The sequence below is a fragment of the Antechinus flavipes genome, chromosome 1 (assembly GCF_016432865.1).
Source record: "Antechinus flavipes isolate AdamAnt ecotype Samford, QLD, Australia chromosome 1, AdamAnt_v2, whole genome shotgun sequence".
NCBI lineage: Eukaryota > Metazoa > Chordata > Mammalia > Dasyuromorphia > Dasyuridae > Antechinus > Antechinus flavipes.
The window spans coordinates 271,842,049-271,860,937 of record NC_067398.1 but is presented as its reverse complement, the minus strand read 5'-3'; the positions used below and the strand labels follow the sequence as shown (position 1 = coordinate 271,860,937).

At 33.6% G+C, this 18,889-nt stretch overlaps 1 protein-coding gene and 1 long non-coding RNA gene across 2 annotated transcripts in view; one reads left to right on the top strand and one right to left on the bottom strand.

Annotated features, from left to right (window-relative positions):
• Positions 1 to 1,221: 1,221 nt before the first annotated feature.
• The window catches only part of PTGR1 (prostaglandin reductase 1), a 37,359-nt gene continuing 19,691 nt past the window's right edge, over positions 1,222 to 18,889 (top strand). The window contains exons 1-6 of the mRNA XM_051973465.1: positions 1,222 to 1,274; positions 4,675 to 4,790; positions 8,903 to 8,948; positions 13,495 to 13,554; positions 15,122 to 15,289; positions 18,624 to 18,741. Coding sequence (XP_051829425.1) covers positions 4,685 to 4,790; positions 8,903 to 8,948; positions 13,495 to 13,554; positions 15,122 to 15,289; positions 18,624 to 18,741 — 498 coding nt within the window. The 5' untranslated portion in view covers positions 1,222 to 1,274; positions 4,675 to 4,684. The remainder of the gene's footprint in view (positions 1,275 to 4,674; positions 4,791 to 8,902; positions 8,949 to 13,494; positions 13,555 to 15,121; positions 15,290 to 18,623; positions 18,742 to 18,889) is intronic.
• On the bottom strand, positions 13,017 to 13,486 carry LOC127545995 (uncharacterized). The gene is made up of 2 exons (XR_007949869.1): positions 13,238 to 13,486; positions 13,017 to 13,071 (listed from the first exon to the last, which is right to left on the bottom strand). It is a non-coding gene; the product is annotated as an uncharacterized LOC127545995 (long non-coding RNA).

Here is an 18,889-nt window from a genome sequence, read left to right as displayed (position 1 = left end):
AAGGGTAGACAAATTAATTGTCTTCAATTACTTGATGGGCTATTTCAGGTGAAAGAAATTATATTTTTTTCTATTTGGGTCCAGGTGATATAACTAGAAACAATAGGTAAAAGTTACAAAGAGACACATTTAGGTTTGATGTGATGAAAAAACTTGCTAATAATTAGAGATAAAGGTAGAACTGGGTGAAACACCTATCTTTGACACTTCTTGTTACCCCCAAACAACTTTCTAAGATGATTAGTTATAAAACAGTTGGCCATTGTTTTGATAAAGGGACTTTCCTTCATTTTGGACCCAAAATTAAATACAAAACAGAAATTAAATTATATCATCCTCTCCCTAGCACCTTGTACAAGAATAACCACAACAACTTTACAGGACATAGTAACCTAAGCTACAATATTTGTAAAAATTCCCATTTGGTTTTTTTTTTTTTAAATGACATTTTGTATAAGAGATTCTTGTTCAGATATGGGTGGAATTATGAATTCCCTTCCAATGATATTAACATGATGTTAGAGGGATAATATGAGTTCATATCTTATTGAAAAAAAATTCATCAACATAGGAACTAAGGTTTTCTAATCTACTTTAACTTTGTTAACAAATAATTAATCTTATGAAACTGTATAGAACTCAAAAGAAGGATTCGGGAAAGAATTATCAACCTTTACCTGGGCACACAACTGTAACTTGTTGTACCTTTAAAAAAAAATGACTTCTCATCTAGATTTGTTCTCCCCAAGCAAAGGTGATACTATGGAACTAAACTCCAAATTGGTCTCTACCTAGACAGATGTATGTATTAAAATATAAAAAATGATAAATTTGTACAATATCAAAGAGAAATATTATAACTAAGCCATGGAACAAAAAGTACTGAAGTAAGCATTTCAGCGTAACAGTATTCTAGTGAGTAGATTAGAATTCTCAGTTAGATCTTGAACTCTGATCTGATAAATGTATAGCCTGGTTTGCTGCCACAATACTCTTTTCTGTGCCATTTTAGTACATTAGATTTTTGACTGAGAAAGGGAGTATAACTGCCAGCAATACCACTTCCTTCATTCCAGCAAGAAATTTCTCTATCACAATTTTTTCCACCTCCTTGAACTTTCCTGTAGGGTGATGGAAATGGAAATGGAAATTAGGACAAGGTCCAGAAGAAGCCCCACCCTCTTCATAACTGAGTATAAATACATAGTGCTGTGGTGTAGTCTGCAGAATTGTTCTTGCTGATTCTTTCTCTGGATTGCTTAATCTGTGAAGTGGTAAGTAAACATTTAAAAAATTATTTTAGAGATTTATACTAGAGACACAGCCTCTTGTTCCTGGTCCAGAGATAGGATTTCTAGATTCTTTGTATAGATCTCTAATTTGACATATTGAAATAATTGAGATCCAGAACTCTAGATATTGGAGTATTAGACAACCTCCAAAACTAAGTCTCAGTCTTGGTTTTTCTGCATAAGAGAATTGTGATAAAGACTGTAGTTTAGGTTGCTAGTCCCTGTAACATTGTTGTAATTAATTAAATGCTAGAGGATTGTGTTATTTAATTTCTGACTGTATATTTTGTATTTAATTGGCATAGGCATCCTAGAGGAATGTCATTCAAATTGCCAACTGTTCTACAGCTAGTTGTCTTAAAAAGATGTCTGAGGACAATGAGAAGTTAGAGGATTTAGCCAAAGGTACAGAGCTAGCATGTGTCAGAGGCAGGAGTTTAACCCAGCTCTTACAGTCTTTGAGGACAATTCCAATACTGATGATACTCTGAGCTTCTCTTATTATTTAATGTTTACATCTTAAGTCACTGACTTAGCAGAAAAACAGATGAAATGAATGGTGAGGCTATTATCAAGTAGTTTGTAATTCTCTTGAGGGTATAAGTTAGCCTTTTACATCTGTCAGGGGCATGAAAAGTTAAAGACAGAAGAGATTGCATGTATTAACCACATTGCCATGATTGCCAAGAATCTTTGAAGGAAAAGAACACTAATTTGGCTAAAATAGAAACCAGGACTTTTTCAATACTATTGAAAGTCCTCCTTCATGTGTGAGTTTCTTTGAAATATAAATGAACTGTGAGAATTCCTTTATTTAATTGATTTGCTACTTTTTGGTTTGGTTTCTGAACTAATATGATTTTTATTAAAACAAACAGAAAATCACTGATTGCACTTGGAGAAACAAATAAGAAGAAGCACATTGCAGTGACATGCACAATGAAAAGTTTTAGTAATAGTAATAATTCAATTTTGGTGTTCTGAAAAGCTCTTTTTTGGTCACTTCCTTGAAATCAATTATTTGTTAGTTTTCTTTCGTAATGCCTTGTGCTAAAGCACAACCTCTCTATGACTCAGTAGGTGAAATTTTAGCTATACAATAAGGATATACATCAAAAACTAGTCCAGAAGTATGAAGATAAATAACTTGTGGTAATACAACATGTGGCAACACTATTACCCAAGTTACCCTGTTCTTCTACACACACATACACACACACACACATCCAGATACAGTATATTATACAGAACTCGCTGTTAATACTTTTTATTAGCCCTCACTTCATACTGATATAAACTATATGGAGAAGCATACTAGTTATCAGCTTAACTTCCTACTAATTAATATTCCTAATAGCTAATATTGACATAATGCTTTAAAATTTACAAAAATACTTTATAAAATACTATTTAATTTTATCTTCAAAATAATCTTGAAAGGAAGGTGCTATAGTTATTAGTGGATTCTGGTGAGACATATATTGGTTACATGACTTGTCTGTGGTCACATAGCTAGTAAATGTCTGAGGCATTATTTCAACTCAGTGTTTCCTGATTCCCAATCTATCACTTCCACTAGGTTGCAGCTATGTATAGAGCCCTACTTTTCTGTTAAAAATTACAAACCAATATACTGACCAATGAAGTTAGGCTAAATGATTTGCCTACAGTCACAGAAGTAATAAACAGCAAAGTCTAGATTTGATTCCAAATCTGATTCCAGATTCAGAGCTCATCTCACTATATGGTGCTGTGGTATCTGCAGGTAATAGAATTTAATTGTGTCCTACAAAATTTACCAATATAAAAAATATGAAGAAATGCAGAGAAATTTATGAGAAATCATTCAGAGAGAAAAAAGATAGAGTCAAAACACCTAACTGATTACACTTACCTCTAAAATGATAGAAGAAAAATATCAGGAAAATACACAAGGGAATTACTATTTCAGAGGGAGAAAAATGAAAATGAAAAGGGTACATTTGTTATTATCTTGTTAATATATGTCGTGGGGTTTTTTTAACTTAACATTGAAGTTTATGGTTTCAAGTAAAATAATTTTCTACTCTCATTTCTCTTGGATATTCTTTTTACATTTTTTAAAAATGGAAATAAACCAAGAATCTAAAAGAAATAAGCTTGAATTTTTTCCTGTTTTAAATGGGAGAAATACTATGAACCAAGAAAATAAAAAACGTAAGATTTTTTTTTTTTTACCCTTAGAATTTATGGAAGAGAAATAATAATAATAATAAAAAAAGTTAAATGGTTATGAATTGAAGGTTTACAGTGCCATCTTGTGGTTAATTGATATTAACATGATTTTTTTTTTCCACAGAAGTCAGGGTTTCTTCTTAAAGGGAGAGAGTTATGGTATGCCAAGATTAATTTGACCACATTAATTTGATTGAGCATAAGGAAGCAAAAAAAAAAAAAATTAGCAGTATCTTCATGCTCACAAAGCAATATCGTCAGGCAATGTTCAAAAAATTAAGTTTTGGAAAAATAAAGTTACCCAACATAATGTATTCAATCAGTGATAGAGCTGAGCTTTTCTTTCTTTCTTTTTTTGAAGCAGTTTGTGTTAAGTGACTTGCCCAAGATCACCCAGGTAGTCCAAGGTCAGATTTGAACTCAGGACCTCCTGACTCCAGGGCCAGTACTCTATCTGCTATGCCACCTCACTGCCTCAAAACTGGCATTCTAACATAGATCCTCTGACTCCAAACCTACAATTCTCTGGGCCATGCCACAGTTGCTTCTTCATTGCTGCAAAATAATAGCAAACATAGTAACATCTGTTCATTACATCCTAGATAAGAAGTGTCCATTATATCCTAGAAAAGTAACAAAAGATTTATGCAAAATAAATACACAGTGATGAGGAAAGTAACAAGTTGGGAAGTCAGGAAAGGAATCTTAAAGATAATGTCAGTCTAGTTAAGTCTTGAAGAGAGACAGGAGTTTCAAGAGGCAGAATCAAAGCATAAGGTCACTACAGGCATGGGAGAAGATGGAATCATATGTGTAAGAATCAGCAAGTAAGTCAGTTAGCTGGAATATGGGCCATTTAAGGTAAAAAGGACCAAACCAAAGGGCCAGTCATATTAAAAAGTGGAATTCTAGAGTGTGAAAAGTGAACAAGACCTTTAAAATTACAATTTTCCCCTCTCATTTTAGAGAGGAAGCAACTAGAGCCCAGGGAAATAGAACAATTTCCCCCACATTTCAATGGTTAGTAAATGGCAAAGTAAGAACTCAAATCCAAATCCTCTGAAGCTAAATCCAGAGTGGGATTTCCTCACTTTTGATAAAGGGTAAGTAACTATGGGAAGTTAATTGCTAGATTATATTTGATGATATGTTTCTATCTCCATTCCAGAAGCTTCAAGATGGTTTATGCTAAGTGCTGGACATTGAAGAAGCACTTTGAAGGTCCACCAACCAGAAGTGACTTTGAGCTAAAAGAGGTTGAGTTACCAGCCTTAAAAAATGGAGGTAAGTCATGTTTAATTTCTGGAAAGTTTAGCCAATTAGCACTTATTAAGAATCTACTATGTTTCAGGGACAGTCTTAAGTATACAAGAAAGGCACAAAACAAACCCTTCTCGCAAGAAGCTCTAACAGTCTAAGGAGGAGACAACATGCAAACAACTATGTAAAAACAAGATATATAGAGAATAAACTGGAAATAATCCCAGAGAGAAAGCACTAAGATTGAGGAGGATAAGAAAAGGCTTCTTGTAAACGAGGGACTTTATCTGAAACTTGGAGGATGCCAAAGAAGCCAGAAGTCAGGAGACAGAGATGAGAAGGGAGAGAATTCCAAGTATAGTGTAAATGCTCAGATTCAGGACATGGAATTATATTATTCACAGAACAAGGAAGCCAAAGTCTTTGCCTCATAGTGTAAGACAATTGGAAAAGTAGAAAGGGAGCAAATTATGAAGTGCTCTACAAGCCAGAGGGTTTTCTATGTTTGATATTGGAATTAATAGGTAGCCATTGGCATTTTTTAAAGGAGGAAAGATGTGATATGATCAGAATGGCACTTTTCTAAGACGATCAATAAGGCACCAGAGAGTATGTCATTATTTTGTTTTTCTTCATGATGGCAGCCTGCTCCTTTATTAAGAAGTTTACTACCTAATTGGGAAAGGTGAGAAGAAAAATAGGTGAGAAGGGCAACATGAAACAACAAACATTTTGCAATAAAAAGACTTAGGTTTTAAGTTCTAGTTCTAACAACTTATTAGCCCTATGATCTTGGTCAAGTCACCTAATACCTCTATGTTTTTGTTTCTTCATCTATAAAACTAAGATATTAATATCATGCTATAGTGGAAAGAATGTTGGACTTAAAATCAATTTAGTTCAATTAAATCAACTTTATTTAGGTGCCTCTTCCGTAAAAAACAAAACAGAAGAAAAAACTTTGTGGACACTAGGAAAAAAAGATACAAATAATAATCAATATTCTTTTCCTCAAGGAATATATTTTGAGTTGGAGTCCTCACTCTGGCCCTTTTAAGTGACTGGGACCAATCACTGAATCCCTCTTACCTCTTTTTTTTCTCATTTGTAAAAATATTTATAGGCCAGTGTATAAAGTTGTACCCTTAAAAAGTGGTAGCAGACGACTGACATGGTTAATTTTTTATCAAAAACAATTTTGTAACTATGTGGAAATTGGATTAGAGAAGGGAAAAAATGAAAATAGGAGAGTGGTATATATACATATATGTTTGTGTGTATATATACATACATATAGAGACATATATACATATATACACATAGACAGGTAACTGAACTGTAATAATGGTTTTGTGAATGAAGAAAAGGGGATAAATTTTCAAAATGTTTAGAAAATTTACAAAACTTTACATTTGGTTGATTGGGGGGGAGTGGAAAGAGAAGAGAAAAAGAAAGGAAAGTGAAAAGTGAAAGAAATAAAGCTGAAGTTTTAAAATTGGAAGGATGATGATATCCTCAGGACTAATTGAAGATCAGTGACTTGGGAATCAGGGGGCTTGTATTTCATATCCTACAGCTGAACTTACTACTCAAGTGATTTTGGGCAAGTCATTTGTTTTAATCTCACTAGACCTCAGTTTACTCATTTTTAAAATATGGGGATTGGGCTAGTTGACCTCTTTAAATCTGTCCCTCTCAGCTCCAAATCTATAAATCACTCTATAAATGGGAGTTAGTATTGTCATTACCTACTTGATAGAATTCACATGAATAATAAGGGAAATAATATGTATGAAAGTGTTTTGTCACAGTAAAGTACTGTAAAATGATAAGTATTGTTATTCAGAAATTTTGGGAAACCCCTGCTTAAAAAAATTTCCATTGCATATGGCATATCATATGCATATTATGGCATATCCTTCATGGTGAAAAGCAATGATACAATCAAGTATTTGTGATTATGTATAGCTCCAGGTATACATTATTTCTGCTCTTTTCTTCCTGATTCTTCATCCGGACTTTAGATGGCTTTTTTTTTTCCTTTTCCTTTTTTGCTTCTCCTTTATGATCGCTCCAGATTACTATTATAATAACTGTCTAGATCAGTTCACTTTTTTCCAAGGCAAGAGCCTAATTTGTGATAGGAAAATTCTTAATACCATTTCTACCAGGAAAGATACATGGGTTTGGCTGGAGAAGGTTACTAGATAAGTCAAGAGGGAATTTGGCATCACAAATCTTGAATTCTGAAATGTTCTTGAGTTCTGAATTGTTAGTTACAGTTCTCTGAAATGTAACTATCTTCACATATAATTGGAAAAATAAAATATTATTGAATTTTTAAAAAGACTATATCCCAATATAAATCTAAACAAGAATCTTCTTTACAACACTGCCAATAAGTTGTTTCTTGAAAACTTCCTATGAAGGAAAAAACACTATTTTCCCAAATAGCCCCCCAATGCAGTTATTTTTTCTTTTCAGTTTTTATTAACATCTTCTGTTTCTTACATTGTCATAATTATCTTAAGTAATCCTTACCCTCCCAGAAAACCATGTAACAAATACTTTTTGAAGAGGAAAATCAGCATTAATACGTTGAAAAAATTACACATAGAACATGTAACATTGTAGACCTCTCACTTCCACAAAAGTGTGGGATTGGGATGTCCCTTCATATCTCTGCATTTGAGTCCTGTTTGAGCTTTGTAATTTTGTTATATCTACTTTGATTTTTTTGCTGCATAGTATTTCTTTCCATTTACATTGTTGTAGTTCTGTGTATATTGTTTTCTTGGCTCTTCTTACTTCACTCTGTATCAGTTCACATAGATCTTTCCATGCTAAAATGTATTGACACACATCATTTTATAGTACAATAATACTTCACATACTATCACAATTTAACTATTCCCCAGTTGATGGGAATTAATTTCCTCCCCTCCCCCCCAATTCTTGGCTAACAAAAAAAGTGCTGCTATATATATATATATATATATATATATATATATATATTTTTTTTTTTTTTTTTTGCAGAGGCAATTGGTGGTTAGAAGTGTTTGGAAGTGTTAAGTGTCTGAGATCAAATTTGAACTCAGTTCCTTCTGATTTCAGGGCTGGTGCTCTATCCACTACACCAACTACCTGTCTCTTGTTATAAATATTTTGTAGCACATGGCGATTGTCTTCTTATCAATGACTTCCTTTGAGTATTAACCCAGTAATGGTTGAAATAATATAAACAATTTCATCACTTTATTTGCATAATTTCAAGTTGCTTTTGAGAATAGTTGTACTTTTTCATAGCTCTATCAAAAATATATTAGTATGCCTGTTATTCCATAATCCTCCAAGATTTATTATTGTCATTTTTGATAATTTTTGCCTGTTATTAGGGTGTGAAATTAAGCTTCCAAATTATTTTGATTTGTATTTCTCTTATTAGTGATATAGAATGTTCTTTCATGTGGTTGTGACACTTTGCAATTCTTTTTTTGAGAATTATTTATGTTTTTTGATCATTTATTTATTGAGGAATGGCTATCAGTCACATTTATATAAATCATTTATATCTCATGAATACCAGATCCTTATTAAAGAAATTTGATACAAAGTTTTTTTTTTCCCATTAGACCATTTTCATTCTTATCTTATACACATTAATTTTTTTGTGTGTGTATAAGTTTTTCAGTTTCATGTAATCAAAGTTATCTATTTTACCTTTTTGTAAAATTGTTTTTATCTGTTTTGGTTAAGATTCCTATCTATGTTTCATTTTTCACCTGTGAACCTCATTAGAAAGGTAACAACCCTCTAATGGTAGGCTACTGCAATAATCAATGAGCATGTGTATTTAATCATCTAAGTCAGGAGTTTATGGCTGTGTTTGTGAACTTTAAAAACAAAAACAAAAACTGTTTTTATAAATGTATTTCAATAGAGTTAATTTCTTTGTAATTTTGTGTGTTTTATTTCATGCATTTAAAAAAATATTCTGAGAAAATGTTCATGAGTTTTACCAGATAACAAAAGAGGGCCAGGATATGCAAATAGATTAAGAATACCTGTTGTTAAGCATACTGTTTAAAAAGTAATTTTGTTTTTTAGTTAATAAGTTCTGAAATTTTGTTTTGCAGAGGTCTTGCTTGAAGCTTTGTTCCTCAGCCTTGACCCCTACATGAGGTATTATTCTTTTTTAAGTATAAGATTCTTTAAAATGACTGTGGGCATAAAAAGGTTCCCATAATAGTCTGTTTGCTTTTTCCATTATAACCTGTGGCTCAGAGTGCTCAAAGCTCTAGTTTCATATGGATTAGGTTTGTCCTTGGGGATTCTCTCAAAAATGTCATTTTCCTCAGCATAAGATATCCCATTCAAATATTAACTATTTAGGATAATATTTTAATATAATTTGTGTCCAGCTGATGGACACAAATTGTTGTTATTGTTCAGTCACGTCTGATTCTTCCTGACCCCATTTGGGGTTTTACTGCTTGAAATAGTTTGCTGTTTCCTTCTCATGTCACAGTTGAGGAAACTGAGGCAAACAGGGTTAAGTGACCTGCCCAGGATCACATATCTAGTAAGTATCTGAGATTTGAACTCTGATATTACTGACTCTAGTCCTAGTTCTCTATTCATGATGATACCTACTTGCCCCAGATGATGTGTAGGCTTCCACAAATATGGGTAACTATGTCCCTAGTTTCTTAACAAGCACTCAACACAAAAAAGATACATATATGCATACATATTTGTTGGGATACAGGAGCCACCTAAAGGTGGTTGCTGAGGTCTAACTCAGACCTGTAGAATGGATCTCTTCAAGTTAGAGGCAATTGCTGTTCTCTGACCTCTCCACTGAGAGGCAGTTGAGTTGTCTGACCTCTCTCCTCTTCCCTCTGCCTCCGATTCATTTCATTCCCAGTCCACAAGCAACACCTGTGTCAGTAAAGGCTGCTTTGCAACTCCTTTAAATGTTATGATTCACAGCTGTGGAGGCTCTTGGAGAATTGATCTGCCCATTTACTTAGGCATAGTCCTTAACACATATTTTATACATACATACATACATACATACATATATACATACACACACATATATATACAAATTGGTGAAGTATGATATAATATGACATAACATGATATGATAAAAAGCAGCCTTTATTTAACTCCATAGAACTGTTTGGTTTCAAGACTCTCAAAAATTACTGTTTTTTTTTATTTATATGGGATATATATTGCCATATTAGAAATTAAAAATCTTATTATTATTATGAAAATAGTTTTAACCTCAGAGACACCCAGAGGTCACTAAACCATACTTTGAGAATAACTGCCATAGAGAATGAAGTATATGAAAAAAAAAAATGCATTCACAAGAGCCTATAATCAAACACGGGAATCATAAACTATCCACAATAGTTCATAAATAATCAGCACAATTCTCTTCCTTCTTTTGTGAATGCCACTTCCTACACAGTCCCTCCTACAACTTTTAGTGCCACCCTATTGTTTGGACTCTTCCCAGGAAGATAGACACACACACTAGAGCTACTGAAGTGTATGAATCACTTACAGTAATAACAAGGAACAAAATACAGATCTCCTCCCCTCCCCTGTTCTCCCCTCTGCTGCCATATCATGGCTTTCTGAAAAGAGTGAGGGAAGGAGACGAGGCAACCTCCAAAAGTAGCTCTGCCTAAGAAATCTCCTTTTACTGGAAGGCCTCCTAGCAAATCAAAATTCCCCAACCCCTCATCATTCCCATCATAGGGGTTCAGAAACATGGTCCATATTCTCCCTTCTCAGACCCAGAATGCAAGCACAAGCTATCTTATGTTAGGCATTTGTGCAAGAATTCTTGATATTCTACCATCACCCAAACTGCTTCCATCTTTGGGGATAGAAAAAAAATTAGCTCCATTTTCCAGTCTTTGAACTATATTCTGAAGATAAAACAAGAGTCAGAAGGTATCAGGAAGCCTTTTCAAGCTTTGCCATCAGGAACATGCAGCTTGCAATGAGTTTCTGCTGAAAAACAAATTTAGTGATCCCTAGTAAGGAAAGAAGAGGGAGAAATCCTCTTCTACCTATCCACCTAAGGTGGTACTAAGAAAGAAAGGTACAAGTGATAGATACATACATACACACACACATATATACATATATACTTACATGAATAAATAAATGGATCAGTGAATAAATAAATACATATAATTTCTATAATGTTTTAAAGTTGGCAAAGCCCTTTACAAATATTATCATATTTGATTCTCACAGCAACTCTGAGAGGCAGATGCTATTAGAATCCCTGTTATACAGTTGAAGAAAATGAGGTTAAATGATTTGCCCAAGATCTCACAACTAACAAATATGTGAGGGGAATACTGTGCACCTAACTACTTCAAAGAAAGATCTGTGGAACATTCTCTACAGGTTAGCATAGAACAACAATCATTATGAAAATAATCTATTCATCTTTCCAAGAATCTCATCCTTGGTAACAGTCCCAGTCACTATTTAAAAGCACCAAGGGTTGATCTTAACCAGATAATCATTCTGAGGCAAAGTTCCAAAGATTCAACCAATAGTTGTCTTCATCCTTCCTACAAGGACAATGGGCATATCCTCAGTTCATAAAGAAAGATACTTTCAAGTCTCAGACAAGGTTTACCATTCTGCAAGTCCATGTTTTGCCCAGCTGAATCTCTACCAAAAACCTCTTACTGAGAAGAGGAAAAGAGAAGAAAAGTGGGAAAATTCAAATCATTCTAATAAAAGATTTTAGTATCAGGAAGAATTAGAAGAAAGGAGACACTGACAATTTATCTTAGATTGTGAAAGACTTTTCATGTAATCTAAAATTAACTGTAGTAATACTTTATTAGAAACATTTATGTTCTCAAATCCCTTGGACTAAAGATTACTTTAGGAATCTATTCCCCTGCTACTAGAGCAAAAACAAACAATACAACCTCACTATTTTAGAGATGAAGAAAAGGAAGCTAGGTATTATAAGAGATAAGACATTGAGCCTGGAGCCTGGAAAACTTCAGTTCAAATATGGCTTCAGACACTTAGTAGCTGGGTGACTCTGGACAAGTCAGTTAATCCAGTTTGTTTCAGTTTCCTCACCTTTGTAATGATCTGGAAAAGAAATGGCAAGCCACTCTAGTATTTATACTAAGAACACCCAAAAGAGATCACAAAGGGACAGAAAGAACTGAACAACAATAACATAGATAGGGAAACTAAAACAAAGATGAAAGGACTTGCTCAGAGTCATATAATTAAGAAAGAATTCAAATTTGAATTCAGCTCACAATGTTATAGAGGATGGGAATGCCATATTTGAAAACTGTAACTAAACATTATTTGAATGTAGAGAATATGAAGGTAATTAAATGTAAAAAGTCTAGATAAGTTGGAAGGGCCCAGATTATAAAGAGCTTTAAATGACAATTAATGTCATTTATGACAAATAATGACAAATAAAAGAGAATATATTATATCCTGTGAGTAATAGCAAGTCAGTGGAGCTCCTTGAACAGAAGGGTGATCTTTACAAAACAAAAGTATTAATATATAAAATATATTCATATATATATATATATACATTTATATGTGTGTATGTATATTATTCACATGTTATATATACATAAATATATATGTATACACATATAGACATTTAGATATGTTGTGTTTTATAAATATGTCCATGCTATGCATTTATTTTATGTTTGTGCATGCATAGATATGCATATGTTTGATATGTGTATATATAGATATACATATCTATCTATCTATCTATCTATCTATACACACACACACACATACACACACACATATATATATACACACACAGGTAGAGAAACTCAATCTCAGAGGGAGAGAGAAAGGTCTCAGGAGATGGTGTTTCTCTATCTCACCCAAGCTAAAATGTCATCTACAACCTAGCCTCACTAATATTTGGAATACCTAGTTAGCTTAAGTCCTGCTGCAACTCAGAACTCCTGATCTCCCACACTTCTCCAGCCTCTGTTTCCCCCCTGTAATAGCAAATATAGTAGCATACCATTGCATTCAACTATAGGCTACAGATTGAAGAGTATTGTTAGAAACTCATTTATGAGTGTAAATGATACATAACTCACTGTTTACTTGGGAGTGGAGATATTTAACAAACCATTTCTTTATCATAGGCACAACAAACACATTTATGTCATTTCACCATCATATTGATATTACCTGAATAGTTTTCCATTTCAAAGTGACAGGTATAGATTTCTTCTTTCCAGATTTTCTGAAATAATTACAAATTCATTATAAATGAACTTATCATTATTATTTTAAACCCAAGATAAAATAGTCTAGTGTATCCAGGATACATTAAAAAATGTATCACATGCAGAGAGCCATCTGGGGAGAACTATGGGGACTGAATGTGGATCACAACAGGGTGTTTTCACCTTTTTGTTGTTGTTCGCTTGCCTTTAATTTCTTTCTCATTTTTTCCCTTTTTGATCTGGCTTTTCTTGTGCAGCATGATAGATGTGGAAGTATGTATGGAGGAATTGCTGTTTAATACATCTTGGATTGCTTGTTTTCTGAAAGAGGAGAGGGAGAGAAATTTGCAGGGGTGAATGTTGAGGACTGTTTGCACATATTTTGAAAATAGGGGGCTATTTTTTTTTAATGTATCACTATTGATGTTCTTATTTTTCAGAGTTGCTGTGAAGAAAAGTTTGAAGGAAGGTGATAAAATGATGGGAAGCCAAGTTGCCAGGTATTTGACCACATTTGGTTTATCTAGCTCTTTAAAAAAAAAAAAGTGGGGGCTCTTTTGTCTCACCTCAGCTCTGTGTCTCTAAACTTAGAGTCTTACTGAAACATTCTCCACACACACCCCCCATAGAAACACAAGTGCCTTTACTTGCTGAGTTCCCTCTCTTGTCAATTATTCGAAATACATGAAAAATTCTCTAACTTCTCTCATAAATCAAGAAAGGTGGAATTTCCCCCTTTCCTTTCTCGGTTTAATTTACCATTATTCTTGTGTTTGTTGACATACCTACTGAATTCTTATAATTAGTATAAAAATTATCTATGTTTGAATTTATTTATTAATGATTTTTTCCAATTTGTATATGTGTTCTATTCACACATACATGTGCATACATATATAACAAAGAGAACTATATAGATTATTTATATCTATATCTACATGTTCACACATGTATGTACATGTACACACACATGTACATACTCTATCCCGTTTGGTTTAAATGATAAACTATTAGATTAATTGGAGTAGGGCATATTGTTTGGCTCTTTAGAATCAAAATCAATAAGTATTTTAAAGCATCTTCTATGTACAAGGCATTGTGCTAAAATGCTGTAGATACAAGACAAAGTGAAATAGTTTCAAAAAGCTTATATCCTAATGAGAGAATCTATATGTATATAAGCATATAAAGAATGTGTAAAATTAATAAAAGGCAGTTCTGAGATAATTAATAATAATAACAGTGCTTTAAGGGTTACAAAGTACTTTGCAGGGCCAGCTGGGTGGTACTGTTTTTAGAGTACTGGCCCTGGGGTCAGGAGGACCTGAATTTAAATATAACCTCAGACATTTATTAGTTCTGTGACCCTGGGCAAGTCACATAAGCCTGATTGCCTCCCTAAGACAAAGGCTTTACAAATATTATTTCATTTGATTCGCATAGCAATCCTTGGGGGGGAGTAGTGAGTTGCCATTATCTTCATTTTACAATTGGGAAACTGAGTCAACAAAGATTAAGAGACTTTCCTATAGTCAGACAATAACTAAAGCAGGATATTAACTCAGATCTTCCTATATATAGGTCCATTACTTTCTTCACTGCATTATTTATCTGGTAGAAATAGGTGGGGAGATCAGAAAAGACTTCATATAGAAGGTGGCTTCAACTAAGTCTTGAAGTTTCCTTTAAGAAAGTTATAAAGCATCCTTTAGGAATTCTAAGATGTAGAGATAAGAAAAGAGTTCATCCTAGGCTGGTAGATAATCAGTCCAAAGATCTAAATAAAGAGCATTATGTGAAAGGAACAGTGCCTATAGGATAGTAGGACTGAAATTTGGAGCACATGGAAGATATTAAAGTATTAAAAAAAAAAAAAAAACACTAAAGGACCCAGTTTGTGAAGAATCAATGTGAAAAATAAATGTTGAAAATTATCTTTACATATAACTGGAAAAATAAAATAGTATAAGAAAAGGAAAATAAAATTATACTTTGCATTAAAAAAAAAAAGAAAGAAAAAGAGAGGAGAATTTTGTGTTTCACTATTTTGAGTTCTTTTTCTTTCAGAGTTGTGGAAAGTAAGAATTCAGCCTTTCCAGTAGGTAGCATTGTGGTGGCTAATTCAGGATGGACAACCCACTCCATTTCTAATGGAAAAGACCTAGAGACATTGCCTGCTGGGTGGCCAGACACATTACCTATGTCTTTGGCTCTGGGGACCATTGGCATGACAGGGTAAGTCATATATATTTATTTTATTTAACACAGTAAAATTGCACTCTCCTACAGTTTTAATCTGGGAAAATATGTTTCTTAAATATGTAAAACTTATATGAAGAATAAGAATTTTGCACCTAACAAAGCAAAAAGAAAGCCTAGAAAAAATCGGCCTTAGGCTTATGTTACCCAGAAATGGCAAAGGGACTTAGGAGAGTAGGAGAGAATGGGGTGAAGGGATAATAGTATCATGGTCCTAAGGATCCTCTGACCTCTAGCATGGGCACAACTGAGAGAATAAGAAAGGGCGTGGAAGACATAAATAAGGGTTTACCTGTTAACTGTCTTAGTGGCAATCATAATTAATCGAGATTTTGTGGGTGTTGTGCCTCAGACAGGTTACAGTACATCACAGCACCAAACACTTTCCCAAGGACATATTCAATATAAAGCAACACAAATATAGACACAAAGAGAAGGCCACATAGGTAGCCAGGGTGTCCAGAATCATATGGCTGTGTCAAGGAAAGCTCTCAGTTGGCTCTTGTTGCTCTCCCTCCTTCTAATACAATTAGCTCTGTAGCCATTGTATAAGGATCAGTTTAGAAACAGCAATCCAGAGGTCTACACTTATCCTGATTACAGGCTTCCTATAGGCAGCTATGAGTGTGGGGAGAGGGGAGGGAGCAGAAAGGGAATTACATTGGAGTTGTTTTTCAAGTTTATGTCTTTCTACTTTTCATGGCTCAATTGCATAGCCTTCCTAAGTGGCTGCTTCATCTAATTTCTACTTTACAAAACAATTAGTGGTATTACATCTCATAAAATTCTCACAAACTATCTTGGGTGATACCATAGTACCAAGACAACAATCATTTCCTTCTTCCCCCTAAAATGTTCCCTTCCCTTGACCTATAAAACATTTTCACCAAGATCCCTGGGAACTTTCCCTACTCTTACACCCACACACTCTGCTGGGTATCTCCACCATCATCAAAAAAAAAAAAATATATATATATATATATATAATTCATTGGTTTGTGTTTTGAAGGTGACCCAACTGGTTGAAATTAGTTATCTTTCTATATAACATTAATAAAAGTTACAAGGTAAAATGCAATTACATGATGCAATTATTTCCATAACTAAGATGTTATAAATAGAAAGTTGAATTCTAAGCAGTCAAATCAGGCTATAAATTCATAAATACAGAAATCTGAAACCATAAGAGGGGAAAATAGGGAGTGAGCTGGGTAAAGAAGGCTTGCTTAAATGTGATCACAATAATAGATGTGAGGAGGAAACTGGGAACTTCAAATTATCAGGATCTCTGAGGTTTGTAATTCAAAGATAAGAAACATGTATGAATTCATGTGAAAGTAAATTATCAGATGAAGTAAATAATAATAATAACTCTTTAATAGCCCTTTAATTTGCAAAGTGCTTTACATATATTCTCTCATTTGATCATCACAATAATCCTATGAGAAAGTTGCTATTATTATCCCCATCTTGCAGAAAAAAACTGAGATTTAGAGTGGTTAAATGACTTCCTCAGAATCATACAGCCACGTATTTGTCTAAAGCAGGATTTAAACGCACATCTCCAAGTCTATTGATCTATGTGATGTACTACCTGACTGCAAAAAGAATCTAGTGAAGTTCTAGAAAAGTAATGAGAAAACAAGCTACTTCTTTTCTCTCAAAGAATCTCTTAAACTTCATTTTAGATCTAGTTAGAAATTATGGAATGACAGTATCTCAGTGTTGGAAAGAACTTCAGAGTTACAAGTAAGATATCTAGCATTGTTTAAAGCTCTCTGATGAGGCAACATCATAGTTGCAATCGAAGTCAATTCATTACTACTGGACAGCTCTGGTTATTTAGCAAGTCAATCAAATCTTAACTTGCCTCTTTGAAATTTCCATCTTTTAGTCTTAATTGGAAAGAAGGGATAATGAAAGGAGAGTAGAACAAGTCTAATCCCCTGGAAAAGGAGTTAGGGTTATTATTAGTAGTATATATTATTAGGACAATTGATTAGGACTTTGAGCTTTTAGGTGATCATACAAATCCCCTTATTCAAGAGCCTGGGAGACCTTGCAAGGGATTGCAATTTTGAACTTGTATAAGTCAGGAAAAAACCTGTTAAAATCTAAAGATTTTTTTTTCTTTTCCTTTTTCTTTATATTCTAGAAGTAAATAAGTAGAACATTGAACTTGAAAGTTCTTTGTTATGAAGAAGATTCCAACTGTTTATGTAAAGAATTTAAATTTTAATAATATTCAAAAACTCTAGTGAAAAACAGAAACTGAAATTAAGATCCCAGGATGATCTCTGGGAATCCATCAAAGCATGTTGCAGTTGGTATTTAAGATATTAATGACATTATTGAGAAATACTGAGATTTGTGTGTGTATGCTTTTATTTTTTTTAATCACTATATATTTTTAAATTACTAAGTGATTTAATAACAACTTCTAGACTATAGTCCTCTAAGATTTAAATGCATACTTGTTTCTTTTTTTTTTTTTAATAGCTTTTTATTTACAAGTTATATGCATGGGTAATTTTACAGCATTGACAATTGCCAAACCTTTTGTTCCAGTTTTTCCCCTTGTTCCCCCTTTCCCTCCCCCCATGGTAGTTGACCGATACATGTTAAATATGTTAAAGTATAAATTAAATCCAATATAAGTATATATGTCTTAACAATTATTTTGCTGTACAGAAAGAATCAGACTTTGAAATAGTGTACTATTAGCCTGTGAAGGAAATCAAAAATGCAGGCGGACAAAAATATAGGGATTGGGAATTCTATGTAATGGTTCATAGTCATCTCCCAGAGTTTTTTCGCTGGGTATAGCTCGTTCAGTTCATTATTGCTCTATTGGAACTAATTTGGTTCATCTCATTGTTGAAGAGGGCCACGTCCATCAGAATTGATCATCATATATTATTATTGTTGAAGTATATAATGATTTCCTGGTCCTGTTCATTTCACTCAGCATCAGTTCATGTAAATATCTCCAGGCCTTTCTGAAGTCATCCTGCTGATCATTTCTTGCCAAACACATACTTGTTTCTTAAAGAAAAAAAAACCACCCATCATCCTAGGACTCATAAAGGACTTCATTAGAGGAATGCATTAGACTGCATTAAAAGACTGGTAGCTTGAGGGAATAATAAATGAAGATTGCTTTTCCTCTATCTACTTCCCTTTTTTCTTCACCTTCTCTTCTTCTCATCCCCACCCTTTAATGAACTCAAGTAAAGAGCTGCTATTGCTTTATTTGATTAGTGAAGTCCACAGTTTGCAGCTGACAAGATGTATGCTTGCCTCTCCTTAGCTTAACAGCCTACTTTGGCCTCCTACACATCTGTGATCTGAAGGAGGGAGAAACTGTGATTGTCAATGCGGCATCCGGAGCAGTGGGTTCAGTAGTGGGACAGATTGCTAAAATCAAAGTAAGTGATGGTACCAATTACTTTATATAACAGGACCTCATTTACCTCATCTATAAAATAAAAGGATTGGATACAATTATCTGTATGATCCCTTCCAGTTTAGAAATTCAATGATTATGAAGCTATTATTCCATCACTCACTTCAAGT